The sequence below is a fragment of the Eptatretus burgeri genome, chromosome 3 (assembly GCF_056783735.1).
Source record: "Eptatretus burgeri isolate ZD-2024b chromosome 3, Ebu_testis_v1, whole genome shotgun sequence".
NCBI lineage: Eukaryota > Metazoa > Chordata > Myxini > Myxiniformes > Myxinidae > Eptatretus > Eptatretus burgeri.
Window position 1 is genome coordinate 122,989,279 of NC_140963.1, and position 18,514 is coordinate 123,007,792.

Genomic DNA, 18,514 nt, shown 5'->3' on the forward strand with positions numbered 1-18,514 from the left:
ATATATCCTCCAATGCTTTCATATAATTTGTTTCATTTTCATGTTACAACAATTCCAAGAGGCATCATGCCTACAGAGCACGTGTTGATTGCCTTTTACACCTGTAAGGTTAATTATAGACTGCGGGAGTATGTGCAGTGTGATCCCCAAAGTACTGATTTTGAGTCGGTGTTAGTCATGTCCAGTGTTGCTGATGTGAACAAGTTAGAAGAAGGTGGAACTCCTATTAAGATATTCAATTCTGTATTAAAACGCAGATGATGAACTTGTTGAAATTCCAAATCCCTGTCCTGACCTACAGGTGGCACTGCATCACTGCATCATGAATTAATTAACATAATATAACATTCAGCACAAAATGAATTAACGTACAAACAAGGAGCTGATGCACTTGCCGCCCCCCCCCCCCACCTTTTTGGTGGTATATGGAATAGATTGTAATATAAAAGCTAAATCTTGAACGTTTTTTTAAATATCACGGACACACACCAAGTTACCAAGATGGATGCCATGGCAACATAATTCAGCCCATCACACTCATGATCGAATTCGGTTAAGATAAAGTCATGAGGAATACTTATATTCAAGATGAAAGCTAAATATTCAATGTTTTTGGGATATATGTATATATATATATATATATATATATATATATATATATATATATATATATATATGTATATGTATGAGTAAATATATATCTATGTATGTATGTATATATATATATATATATATATATATATATATATATATATATATATATATATATATATATATATATATATATATATATATACATCCCTTCTGCAGTCTGTGCAAACCTGGTTAAGAACTACAAGAAACGTCTGATCTCTGTAATTGTAAGCAAAGGTTTCTGTACCAAATATTAAGTTCTGTTTTTCTGATGTATCAAATACTTATTTCATGCAATAAAATGCAAATTAATTATTCAAAAATCATACAATGTGATTTTCAGGATTTTTGTTTTAGATTCTGTCCTTCACAATTGAAGTGTACCTATGATAAAAATTACAGACCTCCACGTGCTTTGTAAGTGGGAAAACCTGCAAAATCGGCAGTGTATCAAATACTTGTTCTCCCCACTGTATATATATATGAATACAGGGCACTGCAAAAGTAGGTATACAGTAAGGATTATACCAGTATATATGTATGAATATGTATATGTATATATATATGTATATATATATATATATATATATAAATATATATATATATATACACAAACATATATATATATATATATATATATATATATATATATATATATATATATATATATATAGAGTCTGGGGCATTTATATCTGACGGTTTTATTATCCTTATAACTTTTTTGTTTCTAAACCAAATAAAATAAAATTTCGACTCAACATAGTCACATATGTTATGTTTTTAAAATCAAGTTTAATTCTTTATTTCTTAATAATTATATCAGAAAATGGGCCCCTTTCAAATTCGTGCATTCACGACAGCGGATCATCATATTGTTCATTACCGCAAGTATAGTATCTTGATCAATAGAAAGGATGGTTGCAGTGATGTTTGCCTTCAATTCATCGATCGGTTAGATGTTCCTTATAAACTTTGCCCTTCAGAAATCCCCATATAAAGAAATCTAGTGGAGTTAAATCTGCCAAATCAAAGTGTCCCTCATCTGTCATGATGACCTTGTTTGTGAAATTGGCATGCTCATTGCATTTAAAAAAAATTAAAAATTAAAAAAAAAATGCTCATTGCATTTGTAGTGCTTCATCATGAAAAACAGTAAGGTATTATCTGCAAAATAAGGAAAACAAAAATTAGTTATGCCAAGACTGCTTCCGGTGAGAAAGATTGCAAATGTTTCAGATATAAATGCCCGTGTGTGTGTGTATGAATATGTATATGTATATGTGTATATTTATATATATATATATATATATATATATATATATATATATATATATATATATATATATATATATATATATATATATATATATATATATATGTATATATGTGCATATGTATGTATATATATATATATATATATATATATATATATATATATATGAAAAATATATATGTACATATACATATATATATATATATATATATATATATATATATATATATATATATGTATATATGTATATATGTATATATATATATATATATATATATATATATATATATTTTATATATATATATATATATATATATATATATATATATGTTTATATGTATGCATATATATGTATACATATATATATATATATATATATATATATATATATATATATATATATATATATGTATATATTTACATGTATGTATATATATATATATATATATATATATATATATATATATATATATATATATATATATATATATATATATAAATATATAAATATATATATGTATTCATGTATATATACATACATATGCAGATGAATATGTGTATATATATGTATATATGTTTATGTATATATGTGTATGTATATATATATGTACATATATATATATATGCAGTCCAAAATGTATACACATACATCTATGAATGTATATATGTATTTGTATATATATATCTTCTTCTTCTTCTTTCGGCTGCTCCCGTTAGGGGTCGCCACAGCGGATCATCCGTATGATCCGCATAGTGATTTGGCACATGTTTTACGCCGGATGCCCTTCCTGACGCAACCCTGGTCGCCTCTTACGACACAGGGATATGTATTTGTATATATATATATATATATATATATATATATATATATATATATATATATATATATATATATATATATATATATATATATAAATAAATATATATATATATATATATATATATATATATATATATATATATATATATATATATATATATATATATATATGAGCCTGGTGTTGGCGCAGTGGTTAGGGCAGCGGCTTGGGATCCAAAAGGTCCTGAGTTCAAGCCCCGTTGGGCCACTGAATTAATACACCAGGGGGTTGACTCAGCCTGTCATCCTTCCGAGGTCGGCGAAATGAGTACCAGTGTACTGGGCCGGTGTATACCCCGGTTAAAATAGGTGTACCATATCCCTGTGTCGTAAGAGGCGACCAGGGTTGCGTCAGGAAGGGCATCCGGCGTAAAACATGTGCCAAATCTCTATGCGGATCATACGGATGATTCGCTGTGGCGACCCCGAACGGGAACAGCCGAAAGAAGAAGAAGAAGATATATATATATATATACATACACACATACTTATGTATACATATATATATATATATATATATATATATATATATATATATATATATATATATATATATATATATATATATATATATATATATATATATATACAGTGGGGAGAATAAGTATTTGATGCACTGCCGATTTTGCAGGTTTTCCCACTAGAAAAGCAGGTAGAGGTCTGTAATTTTTATCATAGGTACACTTCAACTGTGAAAGACAGAATCAAAAAAAAAATCCTGAAAATCACATTGTATGATTTTTTAAATAATTAATTTGCATTTTATTGCATGAAATAAGTATTTGATCACTGACAAACCAGTAAGAATTCTGGCTCTCACAGACATGTTAGTTTTGTCTTTAAGAAGCCCTCCCATTCTCCACTCATTACCTGTATTAACTGCACCTGTTTGAACTCGTTATCTGCATAAAAGACAGCTGTCCACACTCAATCAATCAGACTCCAACCTCTCCACAATGGGCAAGACCAGAGATCTGTCTAAGGACATCAGGGACAAAATTGTAGACTTGCACAAGGCTGGGATGGGCTACAGGACAATAGGCAAGCAGCTTGGTTAGAAGGCAACAACTGTTGGCGCAATTATTAGAAAATGGAATAAGTTCAAGATAACAGTCAATCTCCCTCGGTCTGGGGCTCCATGCAAGATCTCACCTCGTGGAGCCTCAATGATCATGAGAAAGGTGAGGGATCAGCCCAGAACTACACGACAGGACCTGGTCAATGACCTGAAGAGAGCTGGGACCACAGTATCAAAGAAAACCAAAAGTAACACACGACGCCGTCATGGATTAAAATCCTGCAGCGCACGCAAGGTCCCTCTGCTCAAACCAGCGCATGTCCAGGCCCATCTGAAGTTTGCCAATGACCATCGGGATGATCCAGAGGAGGAATGGGAGAAGGTCATGTGGTCTAATGAGGCCAAAATAGAGCTTTTTGGTTTAAACTCCACTCGCCGTGTTTGGAGGAAGAAGAAGGATGAGTACAAGCCCAAGAACACCATCCCAACCGTGAAGCATGGAGGTGGAAACATCATTCTTTGGAGATGCTTTTCTGCAAAGGGGACAGGATGACTGCACCGTATTGAGGGGAGGATGGATGGGGCCATGTATCGGGAGATCTTGGCAAACAACCTCCTTCCCTCAACAAGAGCATTGAAGATGGGGCGTGGCTGGGTCTTCCAGCATGACAACGACCCGAAACACACAGCCAGGGCAACTAAGGAGTGGCTCCGTAAGAAGCATCTCAAGGTCCTGGAGTGGCCTAGCCAGTCTCCAGACCTGAACCCAATAGAAAATGTTTGGAGGGAGCTGAAAGTCTGTGTTGCCCAGCGACAGCCTCAAAACCTGAAGGATCTGGAGAAGATCTGTATGGAGGAGTGGGCCAAAGTCCGTGCTGCAGTCTGTGCAAACCTGGTTAAGAACTACAGGGAACGTCTGATCTCTGAAATTGCAAACAAAGGTTTCTGTACCAAATATTAAGTTCTGTTTTTCTGATGTATCAAATACTTATTTCATGCAATAAAATGCAAATTAATTATTTTAAAATCATACAATGTGATTTTCAGGATTTTTGTTTTACATTCCGTTTTTCACAGTTGAAGTGTACCAATGATAAAAATTACAGACCTCTACGTGCTTTGTAAGTGGGAAAACCTGCAAAATCGGCAGTGTATCAAATACTTGTTCTCCCCACTGTATATATATATATATATATATATATATATATATATATATATATATATATATATATATATATATATATATATATATATATATATATATATATATATATATATATATATATATATATATGAATGCAAGGCACTGCAAAAGTAGGTATACAGTAAGGATTATACCAGTATTACCGGTATGGGTGTCCACACTCTACTAGTGGAGTATGTGAATGCCGGGGGCAAGCAGTTTGAACATTGGAGGAATTAATATGTTTATTTTTGATATGTTTATTATTGGTATGTTATTATTGATATGCTTGTATAATCAATAAAATACGTTTTGTGCACACGTTTTGTTTTTCATTACTGTGTACCTACTTTTGCAGCCCCCTGTATATACAGCTCTGGAAAAAAGATGAGACCACTCCAAAAATTTTTAAATCAGCATCTCTACATGTATGGCAGCCATTCCATTCCAGTTTCTGTTGAATTCAAACACAGGCACACCTCATTCTACTTAGTGAGGTACTGATTCGGTGATCACCTGAACCGAATCTTACTTAACAAGGAAAAGTATATAAACCACTGCTGTGGTCATCATTATCCTCTTGCAAAAGGACCAGCTGTATGGCAAAAACAGTGCTAGTAGTACCTCAAAACTAATTGGAATCAAAAAAATAACTATTGACCATGCCAAAAGAGTAGAAAAGAAAAGTTTTGAGTGAGGAAAAGAAGGGTTCAATTCTGGCTTTACTGGCAGAGGGATACAGTGAGTGTCACATTGCTTCCATCCTTAAAATTTCAAAGACGGCGGTTCATAAGAACAAGGTCAAGCAGCAGACATTGGGGACAACAAAGCTACAGACTGGCAGAGGGCGAAAACGATTTTCCACTGACCAGGATGACCGCCAACTCAATCGAATGTCACTCAACAACCGTAGGATGACATCAAGTGACCCACAAAAAGAATGGCAAACGGCAGCTGGGGTGAAGTGCATGGTGAGGACGGTTCGAAACAGGCTTCTCGGTGCAGGGCTGAAGTCGTGCAAAGCTAGAAAAAAGCCCTTCATCAATGAGAAGCAAAGGAAGAGCCAGGCTGAGGTTTGCAAAAGACCATAAGGATTGGACCGTAGAGGACTGGAGTAAGGTCGTCTTCTCTGATGAGTCCAAGTTTCAGCTTTTCCCAACACCTGGTCATCTAATGGTTAGACGGAGACCTGGAGAGGCCTACAAGCCACAGTGTCTCCACCCACTGTGAAATTTGGTGCTTCAGCAAGGCTGGAATCGGGCAGATTTGTCTTTGTGAAGGACTCATGAATCAAGCCACGTACAAGGCTGTCCTGGAAGAACACTTGCTTCCTTCTGCTCTGACAATGTTCCCCAACTTTGAGGATTGGTTTTTCCAGCAGGACAATGTTCCATGCCACACAGCCAGGTCAATCAAGGTGTGGATGGAGGACCATCAGATCAAGACCCTGTCATGGCCAGCCCAATCTCCAGACCTGAACCTCATTGAAAACCTCTGGAATGTGATCAAAAGGAAGATGGATGGTCACAAGCCATCAAACAAAGCCGAGCTGCTTGAATTTTTGCGCCAGGAGTGGCATAAAGTCACCCAATAGCAATGTGAAAGACTGGTGGAGGGCATGCCAAGACGCATGAAAGCTGTGATTGAAAAATCAGGGTTATTCCACAAAATATTGATTTCTGAACTCTTCCTAAGTTAAAACATTAGTATTGTGTTGTTTAAAAATGAAAATGAACTTGTTTTGTTTGTATTATTTGAGGTGTGAAAACACTGAATCATTGTTGTTATTTTGACCAATTGTCATTTTCTGCAAATAAATGCTCTATATGACAATATTTTTATTCGGAATTTGGGAGAAATGTTGTCAGTAGTTTATAGAATAAAACAAAAAAGTTCATTTTACTCAAACACATACCTATAAATAGTAAAACCAGAAAAACTGATAATTTTGCAGTGGTCTCTTAATTTTTTCCAGAGCTGTTTTGTATGTATATATGTATATATATATATATATATATATATATATATATATATATATATATATATATATATATATATATATATATATATATATATATATATATATATATATATAAATATATATATATATATATATATATATATACATACATACATATATATGTTTGTATATGAATGTGTATATGTTTGTATATGAATGTGTATATATGTATATATATATATATATATATATATATATATATATATATATATATATATATATATATATATATATATATATATATATATATATATATATATATATATATATATATATATATATACAGTGGGGAGAACAAGTATTTGATACACTGCTGATTTTGCAGGTTTTCCCACTTACAAAGCACGTGGAGGTCTGTAATTTTTATCATAGGTACACTTCAATTGTGAAAGACGGAATCTAAAACAAAAATCCTGAAAATCACATTGTATGATTTTTGAATAATTAATTTGTATTTTATTGCATGAAATAAGTATTTGATACATCAGAAAAACAGAACTTAATATTTGGTACAGAAACCTTTGCTTACAATTACAGAGATCAGACGTTTCCTGTAGTTCTTAACCAGGTTTGCACAGACTGCAGCAGGGATTTTGGAGAACTCCTCCATACAGATCTTCTCCAGATCCTTCAGGTTTTGAGGCTGTCGCTGGGCAACACAGACTTTCAGCTCCCTCCAAAGATTTTCTCTTGGGTTCAGATCTGGAGACTGGCTAGGCCACTCCAGGACCTTGAGATGCTTCTTACGGAGCCACTCCTTCGTTGCTCTGGCTGTGTGTTTCGGGTTGTTGTCATGCTGGAAGACCCAGCCACGCCCCATCTTCAATGCTCTTGTTGAGGGAAGGAGGTTGTTGGCCAAGATCTCGCGATACATGGCCCCATCCATCCCTCAATACGGTGCAGTCATCCTGTCCCCTTTGCAGAAAAGCATCCCCAAAGAATGATGTTTCCACCTCCATGCTTCACACTTGGGATGGTATTCTTGAGGTTGTACTCATCCTTCTTCTTTCTCCAAACACGGCGAGTGGAGTTAAAACCAAAAAGCTCTATTTTGGTCTCATCAGACCACTTGACTTTCTCCCATTCCTCATCTGGATCATCCAGATGGTCATTGGCAAACTTCAGATGGGCCTGGACATGCGCTGGCTTGAGCAGAGGGACCTTGCATGCGCTGCAGGATTTTAATCCATGACGGCATGGTGTGTTACTTATGGTTTTCTTTGATACTGTGGTCCCAGCTCTCTTCACGTCATTGACCAGGTCCTGCCGTGTAGTTCTGGGCTGATCCCTCACCTTTCTCATGATCATTGAGGCTCCACGAGGTGAGATCTTGCATGGAGCCCCAGACCGATGGAGATTGACTGTTATCTTGAACTTCTTCCATTTTCTAATAATTGTGCCAACAGTTGTTGCCTTCTAACCAAGCTGCTTGCCTATTGGCCTGTAGCCCATCCCAGTCTTGTGCAAGTCTACAATTTTGTCCCTGATGTCCTTAGACAGCTCTCTGGTCTTGCCCATTGTGGAGAGGTTGGAGTCTGATTGATTGAGTGTGGACAGCTGTCTTTTATGCAGATAACGAGTTCAAATAGGTGCAGTTAACACAGGTAATGAGTGGAGAATGGGAGGGCTTCTTAAAGACAAAACTCATAGGTCTGTGAGAGCCGGAATTCTTACTGGTTGGTTGGTGATCAAATACTTATTTTATGCAATAAAATGCAAATTAATTATTTAAAAATCATACAATGTGATTTTCAGGATTTTTGTTTTAGATTCCGTCTTTCACAGTTGAAGTGTACCTATGATTAAAAAAAAATTACAGACCTCTACGTGCTTTGGAAGTGGGAAAACCTGCAAAATCGGCAGTGTATCAAATACTTGTTCTCCCCACTGTATATATATATATATATATATATATATATATATATATATATATATATATATATATATATATATATATATATATATATGGACTTGAACCTTGACCTGCACTGTGACTTCTGCAATCAACGAACATGTCCTCCTACATGACCTGGTCGAATTGGGCCATCAACTCGAACTCGCCAAGGAATTTACCAATGTTCAGCTCGTTGAGGCCTTTTGATGATCTTAGAAATATCAGATTTATCTCAGCTAAAAAATGAACAATTCCAATGAAATGCTCAAACAACGTTTTTCCATTATTTTTTTTTCTCTAAGTCCATCAAACTCTGCAGCTTGTCGAGAGTTGTTTTTTTTTTTCTCCAGCTTTCAACTTCATGTCCAATTCCTTACACTTCTGAATGGTGTGTCATCCGGGTAGGTTTCATGTCAGGAGGATGTTTTTGGAAATTCTTACCACGCCGCAAATCCATCATCTGTGACATGGACGGCGACATTTCCACAAAGCTTGCAACAGAAGCAATGCACGGTGTCAGCTGATATGGAATATATGAGCCATGTCCACTCAATTCACTCACCGTTTTTGAGCTAGCTTCCTGCAATAATTTTCTGCAGAAAATCTCCTATTTACATCATTTATTGAGAAATCATACAAACCTTGGACCAAACTTGATAATGGCAGAAATTGTTTCCTGATCCAGCACTTGAGGCCACTCCGAATAGTCAGAAAATATTTCAACAAAATCTATTGAACGCTCACCTCCTCCTGATTCTGTCTCTGCCTGTCCTGGGATCGGTTCTTCGACTTTGACTGAAAGTGTTTCATCTTCATCAATGTCATTAGGGTCTAACATTGTATCCATAAAGTGGATATCCATATCTATTCTAATATTACTAGTTGGTGGCATAATGGTTCGAGCATCCACTCTGAGTCTGGGAGGTCGATGATTCAAATCCTGGCCGAGTCATAACAAAGACTTTAAAAAGGGTATGTGCTGCTTCCTTGCTTGATGCTCAGCATTGAAAAAGTATAGAGCATGGACAAACACTGGGAAGGCAATGGCAAACCACCTAGTATAATGCTTGCCAAGAAACTGCTTCGGCAGCACCAATGCTCTGGAAAGAGTATGTTACATCAAATAATAATTCCTATCTTACTCCTGTGTCTGGGGCTTTGACATTGAGGATGTGTCAACTGCACTCTCTTTCATCAGGAATTTCTCGACGCAGCCCCTCAATGAAGTTTCTTAAACCTTTGATGCCTCTCACTTTTTAGCTCACCTGGAACGTAGTTCCGGGGAGCTTGTGGGATGGCGTGTCATCTCTCTGTCCTTCCATCCACAAATACTTGCAACATCTTCTCTGAAACTAGACATACCATTTCTATGAAATTTTACCACAACATTCATCACTCGGCATGTAACAAAGTTTGTTTACGGCATTAAAAAATGAATTGGGCCATAAGGGAATCTACGGGGGTTGCTCTCAAAATAGGGATTTGCTTTCTTCTCGGAAACTGCACATGCAATTCTGATGAAACTTGACCACAATCTTCATCACCCGTGATTTATCAAAGTTTGTTCACGGCATTAAATAAATTATGTTCTGAGGGGGTCGACAGAGCCAATTTATTGGGGGGAGGGGGGGAGAGGGAATGGGGGTTCTCCCCATAAAGAGGTATATATTTGCTTTCTTCTCAGAAATGATGCACACAATTCCGATGAAACTTAACTACAACCTTTATCACCCGTGATGTACCAAAGTTAGTTCACGACATGAAAAAAAAATTGGGGTCTAAGGGGAGATTAACCCAAAATATGTATTTGCTTTCTTCTCTGAAACTACACACACACAATTTCGATGAAACTTGACCACAACCTCCATCATCCATGACATACCAAGGTATGTTCACACCATTACAAAAAAATTAGGGTGTAAGCGGTTCTACGGCAGGGGGGGGGGAGGGTATGGTTTCCCCCCAAAATAGGTGTTTGCAATAACATTGGTTCACTGGTAGGTACATTCTCTGATTATGTTCCACGTTGACAGTATCATTACTCTACCAGGTGAGAGCCGAGGGGGATTGCCCCTGTATTTATTATTGTTCCTTTTGTAAAGAAAACATATGAGCAATACCCCTGGGTGCTCACCTGGTAGCAGCAGGATAAGATAACCAGGGAGTCACTGGGAGGCATGGATAACCCACAGGCACGGATTCGTGATGGAGTAGAAAGTAAATACCTATGGATTTTGTTTTAATGCCATGAACAAATTTTGGTACACCAGGGGAGATAAAGGTGGTGGCCAAGTTTCATCGGAATTGAGTCTGTAGTTTCAGAGAAGAAAGCAAATACATATTTTGGGGGGAAACCCCCCTCCCCATCGACCCCCTTAGACCCCAATTTTTTTTCATGGTGTGAACAAGTTTGGTACATCACAGGTGATGAAGGTTGTAGTCAAATCGAATTTGTTTGTGCAGTTTCGTAGAAGAAAGTAAATACATATTTTGGTGGGCAACCCCTCCTTACACTCCCTTAAACCCTGATTTGTCTAACATCATGAACAAACTTTAGTACAACATTGGTGATGAAAGTTATAGTAAAGTTTCATCGGAATTGTATATGTCGTTTCTGAGAAGAAAGCAAATACATTTTGAGGAAGGGCAACTCCCTGTAAACTCCCTCCATAGACCACCTCAGACCCTGATTTTCTTTAAAAAAATGTTTTTAATTTTTAATGAAATTTTTTTGGTGCATCACGGATGATTAAGGCTGTGGTCAAGTTTCATCACAATTTCATGTGTAGTTTGGAGAAGAAAGGGCAAACCTATTTCAGGGGAAACCTCTGTAGACTCCCCTAAAGGGGCTGTCACACCTTGACGTTTTGGCCAGCGTATGGCAAGGTCTCAAAATGTATGTAAAACGCAGGCGTACGCTGAACTATTGATGTTTTTTTAAGTTTTGGGCGTATAATAACGTGTTGGACGTATGCATAACGTATTAGTAACGTAACAGAACGTTTTAATCACATATAGATAACTTATACCAACGAATGCTGAGCGTGTTGTCGGCGTTCACAACCTATGCCCAACGATAGTCGAACTTATGCATAGCGCGGCAGCATATCGCCGACGATCACGTGTCGTAGGCTATTCATAGGCTGTGGCTCAACGATTCAAATCATAACCGCACTAGACATCGAAGTGTGAAGCCGCTGTCACACCTTGACGTTTTAGCCAGCGTATGCCGACGTATGAAAAATTTGCCAAACCAAGCTGGCACACGTCGAATACGTTATGGGTAAGTTTTGTATAAGTTAAGAGCATGCTGGCATACGTCGTAGTTTTCTGGCATACGTCGTCATACGCCGAGTACGTCGAGAATTTTTCAGCATGTTGAAAATTTCTCGACGTACTCGACGTATGACACACGTTCCGCATACGCTGGCATAAGTTGTAGGCACGCTACGCGATCGTTAACACACGTCGACACACGTTACTTTTACGTTACTCATAAGTCGAAACACGTCGAGGTAATGGTTAGCGTCAGTGTTCCAGACTCCCTGGTTTTTTTTTTTGGGTTTTTTTTTTCTTCGGTATGACGGTGATGTTGACACTTCAATTTCTCGTGCGATTATGATTTAAATCGCTGAGCGGCAGCCTATTAATTATATTATATTATAACCGCACTATAAATCGGAGTGTCAACATCACCGTCATACCGAAGAAACCCCCCCCCCCAAAAAAAAAAAAAACAGGGAGTCTAGAACACTTATGCTAACCATTACCTCGACGTGTTTCGACTTATGAGTAACGTACAAGTAACGTGTGTCGACCTGTGTCAACGATCGCGTAACATGCCTACAACTTATGGCCAGCATTATGCGGAACGTGTTAGTCATACGCTAACATACGTCGAAAAATTTCAAGCATGGAAAATTTCTCTAACACCTCGGTGTACAAAGACGTATGCCAGCGTACTACGAAAAAAAGCCAGCGTACTACGACGTATGCCAGCGTGCTCTTAACGTTTACAAACTTACCCATAACGTATTCGACGTGTGCCAGCGTTTTAGCCAAATTTTGCATACGTCAGGCATACGCTGGCGAAATCGTCAAGGTGTGACAGGGCCTTAAGGCCCGATTTTTTTAATGCCATGAACAAACTTTAGTACAGACACGGTGATAAACTTTGTGGTAAAGTTTCATCGAAATTGAATGTGTACTTTCAGAGAAGAAGTTGAAAGTATTAATTGTGGACAGATGGACGGACGGACGACGCGCCTTCCCATAAGCTCCCCTGAAGTACGTTTCAGGTGAGATAAAAATGAACGAGTCAAGACATACAGTATATTCCTTTTATTACCCCCATTGGACTTAGACCGAAACGTAGGCTTATAGATGTAGTCTTGATTTTCGTGTCTGTGCGTGCGTGCATGTGTGCGTCCGCAACAATATCTCAGACATGTATGGACCGATTATTCATACATGACATTCATACTTGACACAAGTATTCATACTTGACACAAAGCCAACACACGATGGTGTACATATGTACGTCATTGTTTTTAGATCCTCGTGGAGGATCTCTAAGTCTTACTCACGTTGTTGCTCTTCTGCTTCTTCTTGTGGACTTCTTTGTTTCACAGCCTACAGTTTTCATCGAAACTTCTTGAAACTTGGCATATATATGTAAAAATACCCTGTGCAGACAGTAACCATCTCCGATTTTGAAAATTACTCCTAGAAAAAAAAAGTTATGACATCAAAATATCTCCGCTAATGGAAATCGCGTAAAAAATTATCTCCGAAACTAGGCAAGCTTTTTGAATTCTGTTTGCGGGAATCGAACAGGGCATTAGCAGAGATGAATTACCGCACATATGATACATCACGATGACGTCATGTCAATTATTATGACGTCATTCCTATTTTTTGACATTTTTTGTTTCACAACCCAGAGTTTTCATCGGATCATCGTGAAACTTGCCATGTTTTTGTAAAAAGCCCACGCACAAGCAGTAACCATCTCCGATTTTGGAAATTCTTCCTAGAAAAAAAGTTGACGTCATAATATCGCTGCGAATGGAAATCGCCTATACCATTATCTCCGAAACTAGGCAAGCTGTTTGAATTTTGTTTGCGGGAATCAAACCGGGCATTAGCACATATAATTTATCGCAAACCTGATGCATCACAATGATGTCATATTCGTTTTTATGATGTCATAATTAAGAGGACGAGGATCTTAGCTCATTTGAGCTTGTTTGAGATCAGATCCAATATGGTCAACTGGCGGCCATTTTAGTTGTAAAAAAACCCGATGTTGAACACATCCTCAACCATTTCTCGAACGTGCATTTACCAATGTTCAAACTTCGCACACAGGTAATGATTGATGGCTTACATGATCATGTCATTTTATTTTTGTTGAGATCATATTCAAGATGTCCGACTGGCAGCCATTTTGTTACTTAATGTGTCCCCAACCATTTCTCAGACATGCATGGTCCGATTTTGTTCAATCTTGGCACAAGCACAGTACACGATGGCATACACGTGCACCTCTCTTTATTTTGCGATAGGATCAATGATGGCCGACTGGTAGTCTGGCGGCCATTTTAGTTGTACATAAAGATGGACTAGCCCTTTAATTCCAGACAGCAAATTTACTAAAACAAAGGGGGCTATGACATTTTACGTCTTTTTTTACTTGTTTCATAGTTATTTCTGTTCTGTGAGAGGCACATTAAACCTCCCACCCCCATCTCACCCCAGAAAAATTCTAATCGCTTCTCTGGAAATTCTGAATGCTTTGGGTATAAAGAGACTTGCTTTTGGATTAACGTTTTACCATGTTACCATTCGGTGTCAAAAAAGAGAAATTTTTTAATTACCACTTCTTTGGATGGCACATCATGTCCTTACGAATTGCCCGCATATCCTTTTAGCATTCATAAACGTACAAACAATGTCTATGGTTAAAGCATATGTGGGCGATTCAGAAGGAATTAATGCCCAAGCGTTATAGTTCGCAAACGGCTCACAGTGTAAACTATATGTTGACAAGTTTTATCAGAAACTCCTGCTTTTGGATACATGTCCAGTGATAATGGTCATTTCATTGTGAGACATTGTTCAAAGTCAACTGTTCAGATGAGTTCAGAGGAAGGACATGAGTATTAAGATTGGTTACAGTTTTAAAATGTAATCCTACTTAATGGCAAGCACACAACTTTTCTAAGTTTTCTATGTTTTCAGTTATTGCTGATGGTGGAATGGTAGATATGGACCATTCTCATTGGCTGAGGCAGTTCCGACCGTCACAGTTTAAAAAGACACATATTTGCCACGAGCGACTTGGCACTCGTAGAGCGGCTTTGTGTTGCTGTCGTAGTGAGAGTGTGACCTATTTTACACATTCTCTGATTGATGCACGATGAAAGGTGAGTAATGTTCAGTTTGCTTTATCTCTCCCCCAAGCTCTTCTTTCTGTCCCCTCTTCCAATTTTCCCCATGAGGGAGATTTTTTTTTGGTGTTAATATCCTGTACTACTTTCCATATCCATAATTGAGGAGTTTAGGGCTCAAACGTGTTTGCTACTTCATTTCCAGTAGACATAACAAACTATGACCTTGTTTTACTCGAGTCACAAGCATAATTGTAGTTTATATAACAACGAGAAAATTAGAACTTTCCATCGATGCTTTTTGATCAGCACAGAGATTTGAAAGTTACAGTTTTGTGAGTTTTTTTCAGCATGATTCATACATCTGTTCAGTCTCATTAAGAAAGTATCCATCGTCAACCATAAATCGTATTGTAGTAATGCACTGATACAAGAATAAACTTTCAGGTAGTTGTAATTACCTCTGTGTCGGTGGAATGATGTGTGAGATTTTTGTGTTGATCGTTAACTTTTTCACAACTTCACATTCCTAAGAGGTGTCAAAGTACACAACAAGCTGGCTGTAAACGATGATGCCAGCAAAACTGCCTCGTGACCAACCATTCCTTGGTTGAATTAAAGTATCACACAGGGTTGGCAGGATGGTTTAGCGGTATGCATGTGCACTTGCTTTTGAGTTGTGTGTCGTCTGGGTTAAAATTCTGACGCAGCTCAAAACTGTCACCCCGGTGTCTCGCGTGGTCCAGCTGCCAACATTCCAAGACTCAAAACTGAAGGTCTAATGGAAGGACTTTAAAACGGTGTGTCTTGTCTTTTAACATGACTTTGTGGATGGTAAAGATCGCATGATGTCTTTCACAATGATTATGTGAGTTATCTCCACCACCCTGAACAAATTACAAAGTCCTGCCAAAATGACCTTCAGTCGAACATCAGGCTTGGCCAGGTGGTTTAATGAAAGACTTGGGCAAAAACACATTCCCCGGCCAACCCGGCAACAAGTATGTAACAATAATTGGAGCTGTTAAAGTATTAGTAATCGTAGTAGTTGTTAAATTAACGCATGATTAACTTAAAAGTTTTACTTACCATCGGATTAACTTTATTAAATGCTAAAAATATCAAAAAAAAATTTACTACAGAATTAAAAATACGCTTTTGCATAAACGTGAGTTTTTGTTGTCGCTGTGATTTCATATTTCAATGGAGGTTCACTCGGAATGAAAGACCGGAATGTGGGCGTTCAAAAGTTCAAGGAATGAGATTATACACAACAATCCAAGATTGCAACATTTTCTCAACTTTAAAATTACAGGTATAGGTTTGAATGATTCTTACGAAAAGGAAATCTTTTCTCGCTACTTATTTATATTTTTGTGTTGGGGGGAAAATAAATAAAGATTTTGGTACGTTTTGGACTATTGTGAGCAGTGAGCATCTCGTTCCGATAACATGTTGGATGCCCCCATGTAACTGTTGCTCTTGTGGCCAATACTGACCTTTACAGATTCCTGCACTTTTCCTGGAGCAAATAATTGATGCCGTTTACTCTGCCATGTCAATACATATTGTTTTTCAATTTAAGACAAATAGAAGCATGTTAAAATCACCCAAAGTAAACAAAAATTAATCACATTTCAACACAATGCATAAAGGACATGTGAAAAGTTTTCTGACTGACTCCGAAATTTAAACATTAACTTTAAACCCAACAATCATTGTTATATTTAAAGTACTGTATTGTTACGGAACCGGGGCTCAGGGATTACTGCCAGGAGAAGCACTTGGGTTCTTTCAGAACACCCGGTCCTGTGGGCCGATGTGCCACGGATAACTCCATGGCCCGGCAGGTTGCTAAGCAACCACAAACGTCAATTAACTTCATCAACTCGAACAGGGTTATCCGTCTAACACGGTTTAGGGCCCTGTCACACCTTGACGTTTTAGCCAGCGTATGGCAACGTATCAAAATGTATGTAAAACGCTGGCGTATGCTGAACTATTGATGTTTTTATCAGTTTTGGGCGTATTCATAACGAGTTGGACGTATGCATAACGTATTAGTAACGTACACAGAACGTTTCAATAACTTATAGATAACTTATACCAACGAATGCTTAGCCTGTTGTCGGCGTTCACAACCTATGCCCAACGAGAGTCGAACTTATGCATAGCGCGCGGCAGAGTATCACCGACGATCACATGGCGTAGCCCATTAATAGGCTGCCGCTCGACGATTCAAATCATAACCGCACTAGAAATCGAAGTGTCAACATCACCGTCATGCCGAAGAAAAAAAATAAAATAAAAACCATGGAGTCTGGAACACTGACGGGTTCCTCCTGTGAAGCCCATTTTTATATACCAATTCTCCTAAACGCTGCCAATACGCCATTATACGGTAGCTGTAAGTTAGAAGCACGTTCAGTAAGTTCTGTGGTCGTCCGGAAGATACGTCTACATAGTCTACATACGTCAATATGCGTTGGAGATACGTTACACATAGGTTCAAAGCACGTTACTCATAGGTTAGAAATAAGTTTCGGGTACGCTAAACATTACCTTGACGTGTTTCGACTTATGAATAACTTACAAGTAACTTATGTCGACGTGTGTCAACGATCGCATAACGTGCCTACAACTTATGGCCAGCGCATGTGTAACGTGTGAGTCATACGCCGAGCACATCGAAAATTTTAAGCATGCTTAAAATTTGTCGACGAGCTCGGCGTACTATGACATATGCCAGCGTGCTTCAGCGTGCTCTTAACGTATACAAAACTTACCCATAACGTATTCGACGTGTGTCAGCGTTTTAGACAAATTTTTCATACATCGGCATACGCTGGCTAAATCGTCAAGGTGTGACAGGGCCTTTACCTGAGGAGTTGACTAAATTAACCGAGTTTCATGGGTGAATAGCCGGATTACTGCTGAGCGATGAGGGTATGCTGGCTAACGAGAGCAAATCACGTGGTGTAAAACTTCCAGTCTAATAAGATCGCACACTGTGCTGGACCAATGGAGGAAAGGATGCTACGAGCAGGTTGAACTGAATTAACATTGGTTTATTTACAAAGGAGCATGAGGAAATGCATGTGTCACAGTGAAGACAAGGGGTTTATTCACAGGGAATTTTTATACAGCAGGGACATATAGTATTTGAGTGGTGTGGCAAAAGACATACAGCGACACATTCATGCAGTAAAAAGAGAAAGGGCAGAACTAACACTGATTCTGTC

At 37.8% G+C, this 18,514-nt stretch overlaps 1 protein-coding gene across 12 annotated transcripts in view; it reads left to right on the forward strand.

The window, feature by feature from the left end:
* LOC147030897 (tight junction protein 2-like) overlaps nucleotides 1-18,514 on the forward strand; it is a 222,419-nt gene that overhangs the window by 20,996 nt on the left and 182,909 nt on the right. For 4 of the 12 annotated variants that reach the window (XM_085875450.1, XM_085875445.1, XM_085875444.1 and 1 more), the window contains exon 1: nucleotides 15,210-15,308. The exons of 4 other annotated variants lie outside the window; for them this stretch is intronic. Coding sequence is in view for 4 of the 8 variants with exons in the window: in XM_085875436.1 (XP_085731562.1) it covers nucleotides 16,531-16,587 (57 nt within the window). In the remaining 4 variants the exon portion in view is untranslated. Of the gene's footprint in view, nucleotides 1-15,201; nucleotides 15,309-16,515; nucleotides 16,588-18,514 lie in introns of those variants that run through there. 4 more of the 12 variants (XM_085875436.1, XM_085875437.1, XM_085875439.1 and 1 more) reach the window with 2 other exon arrangements.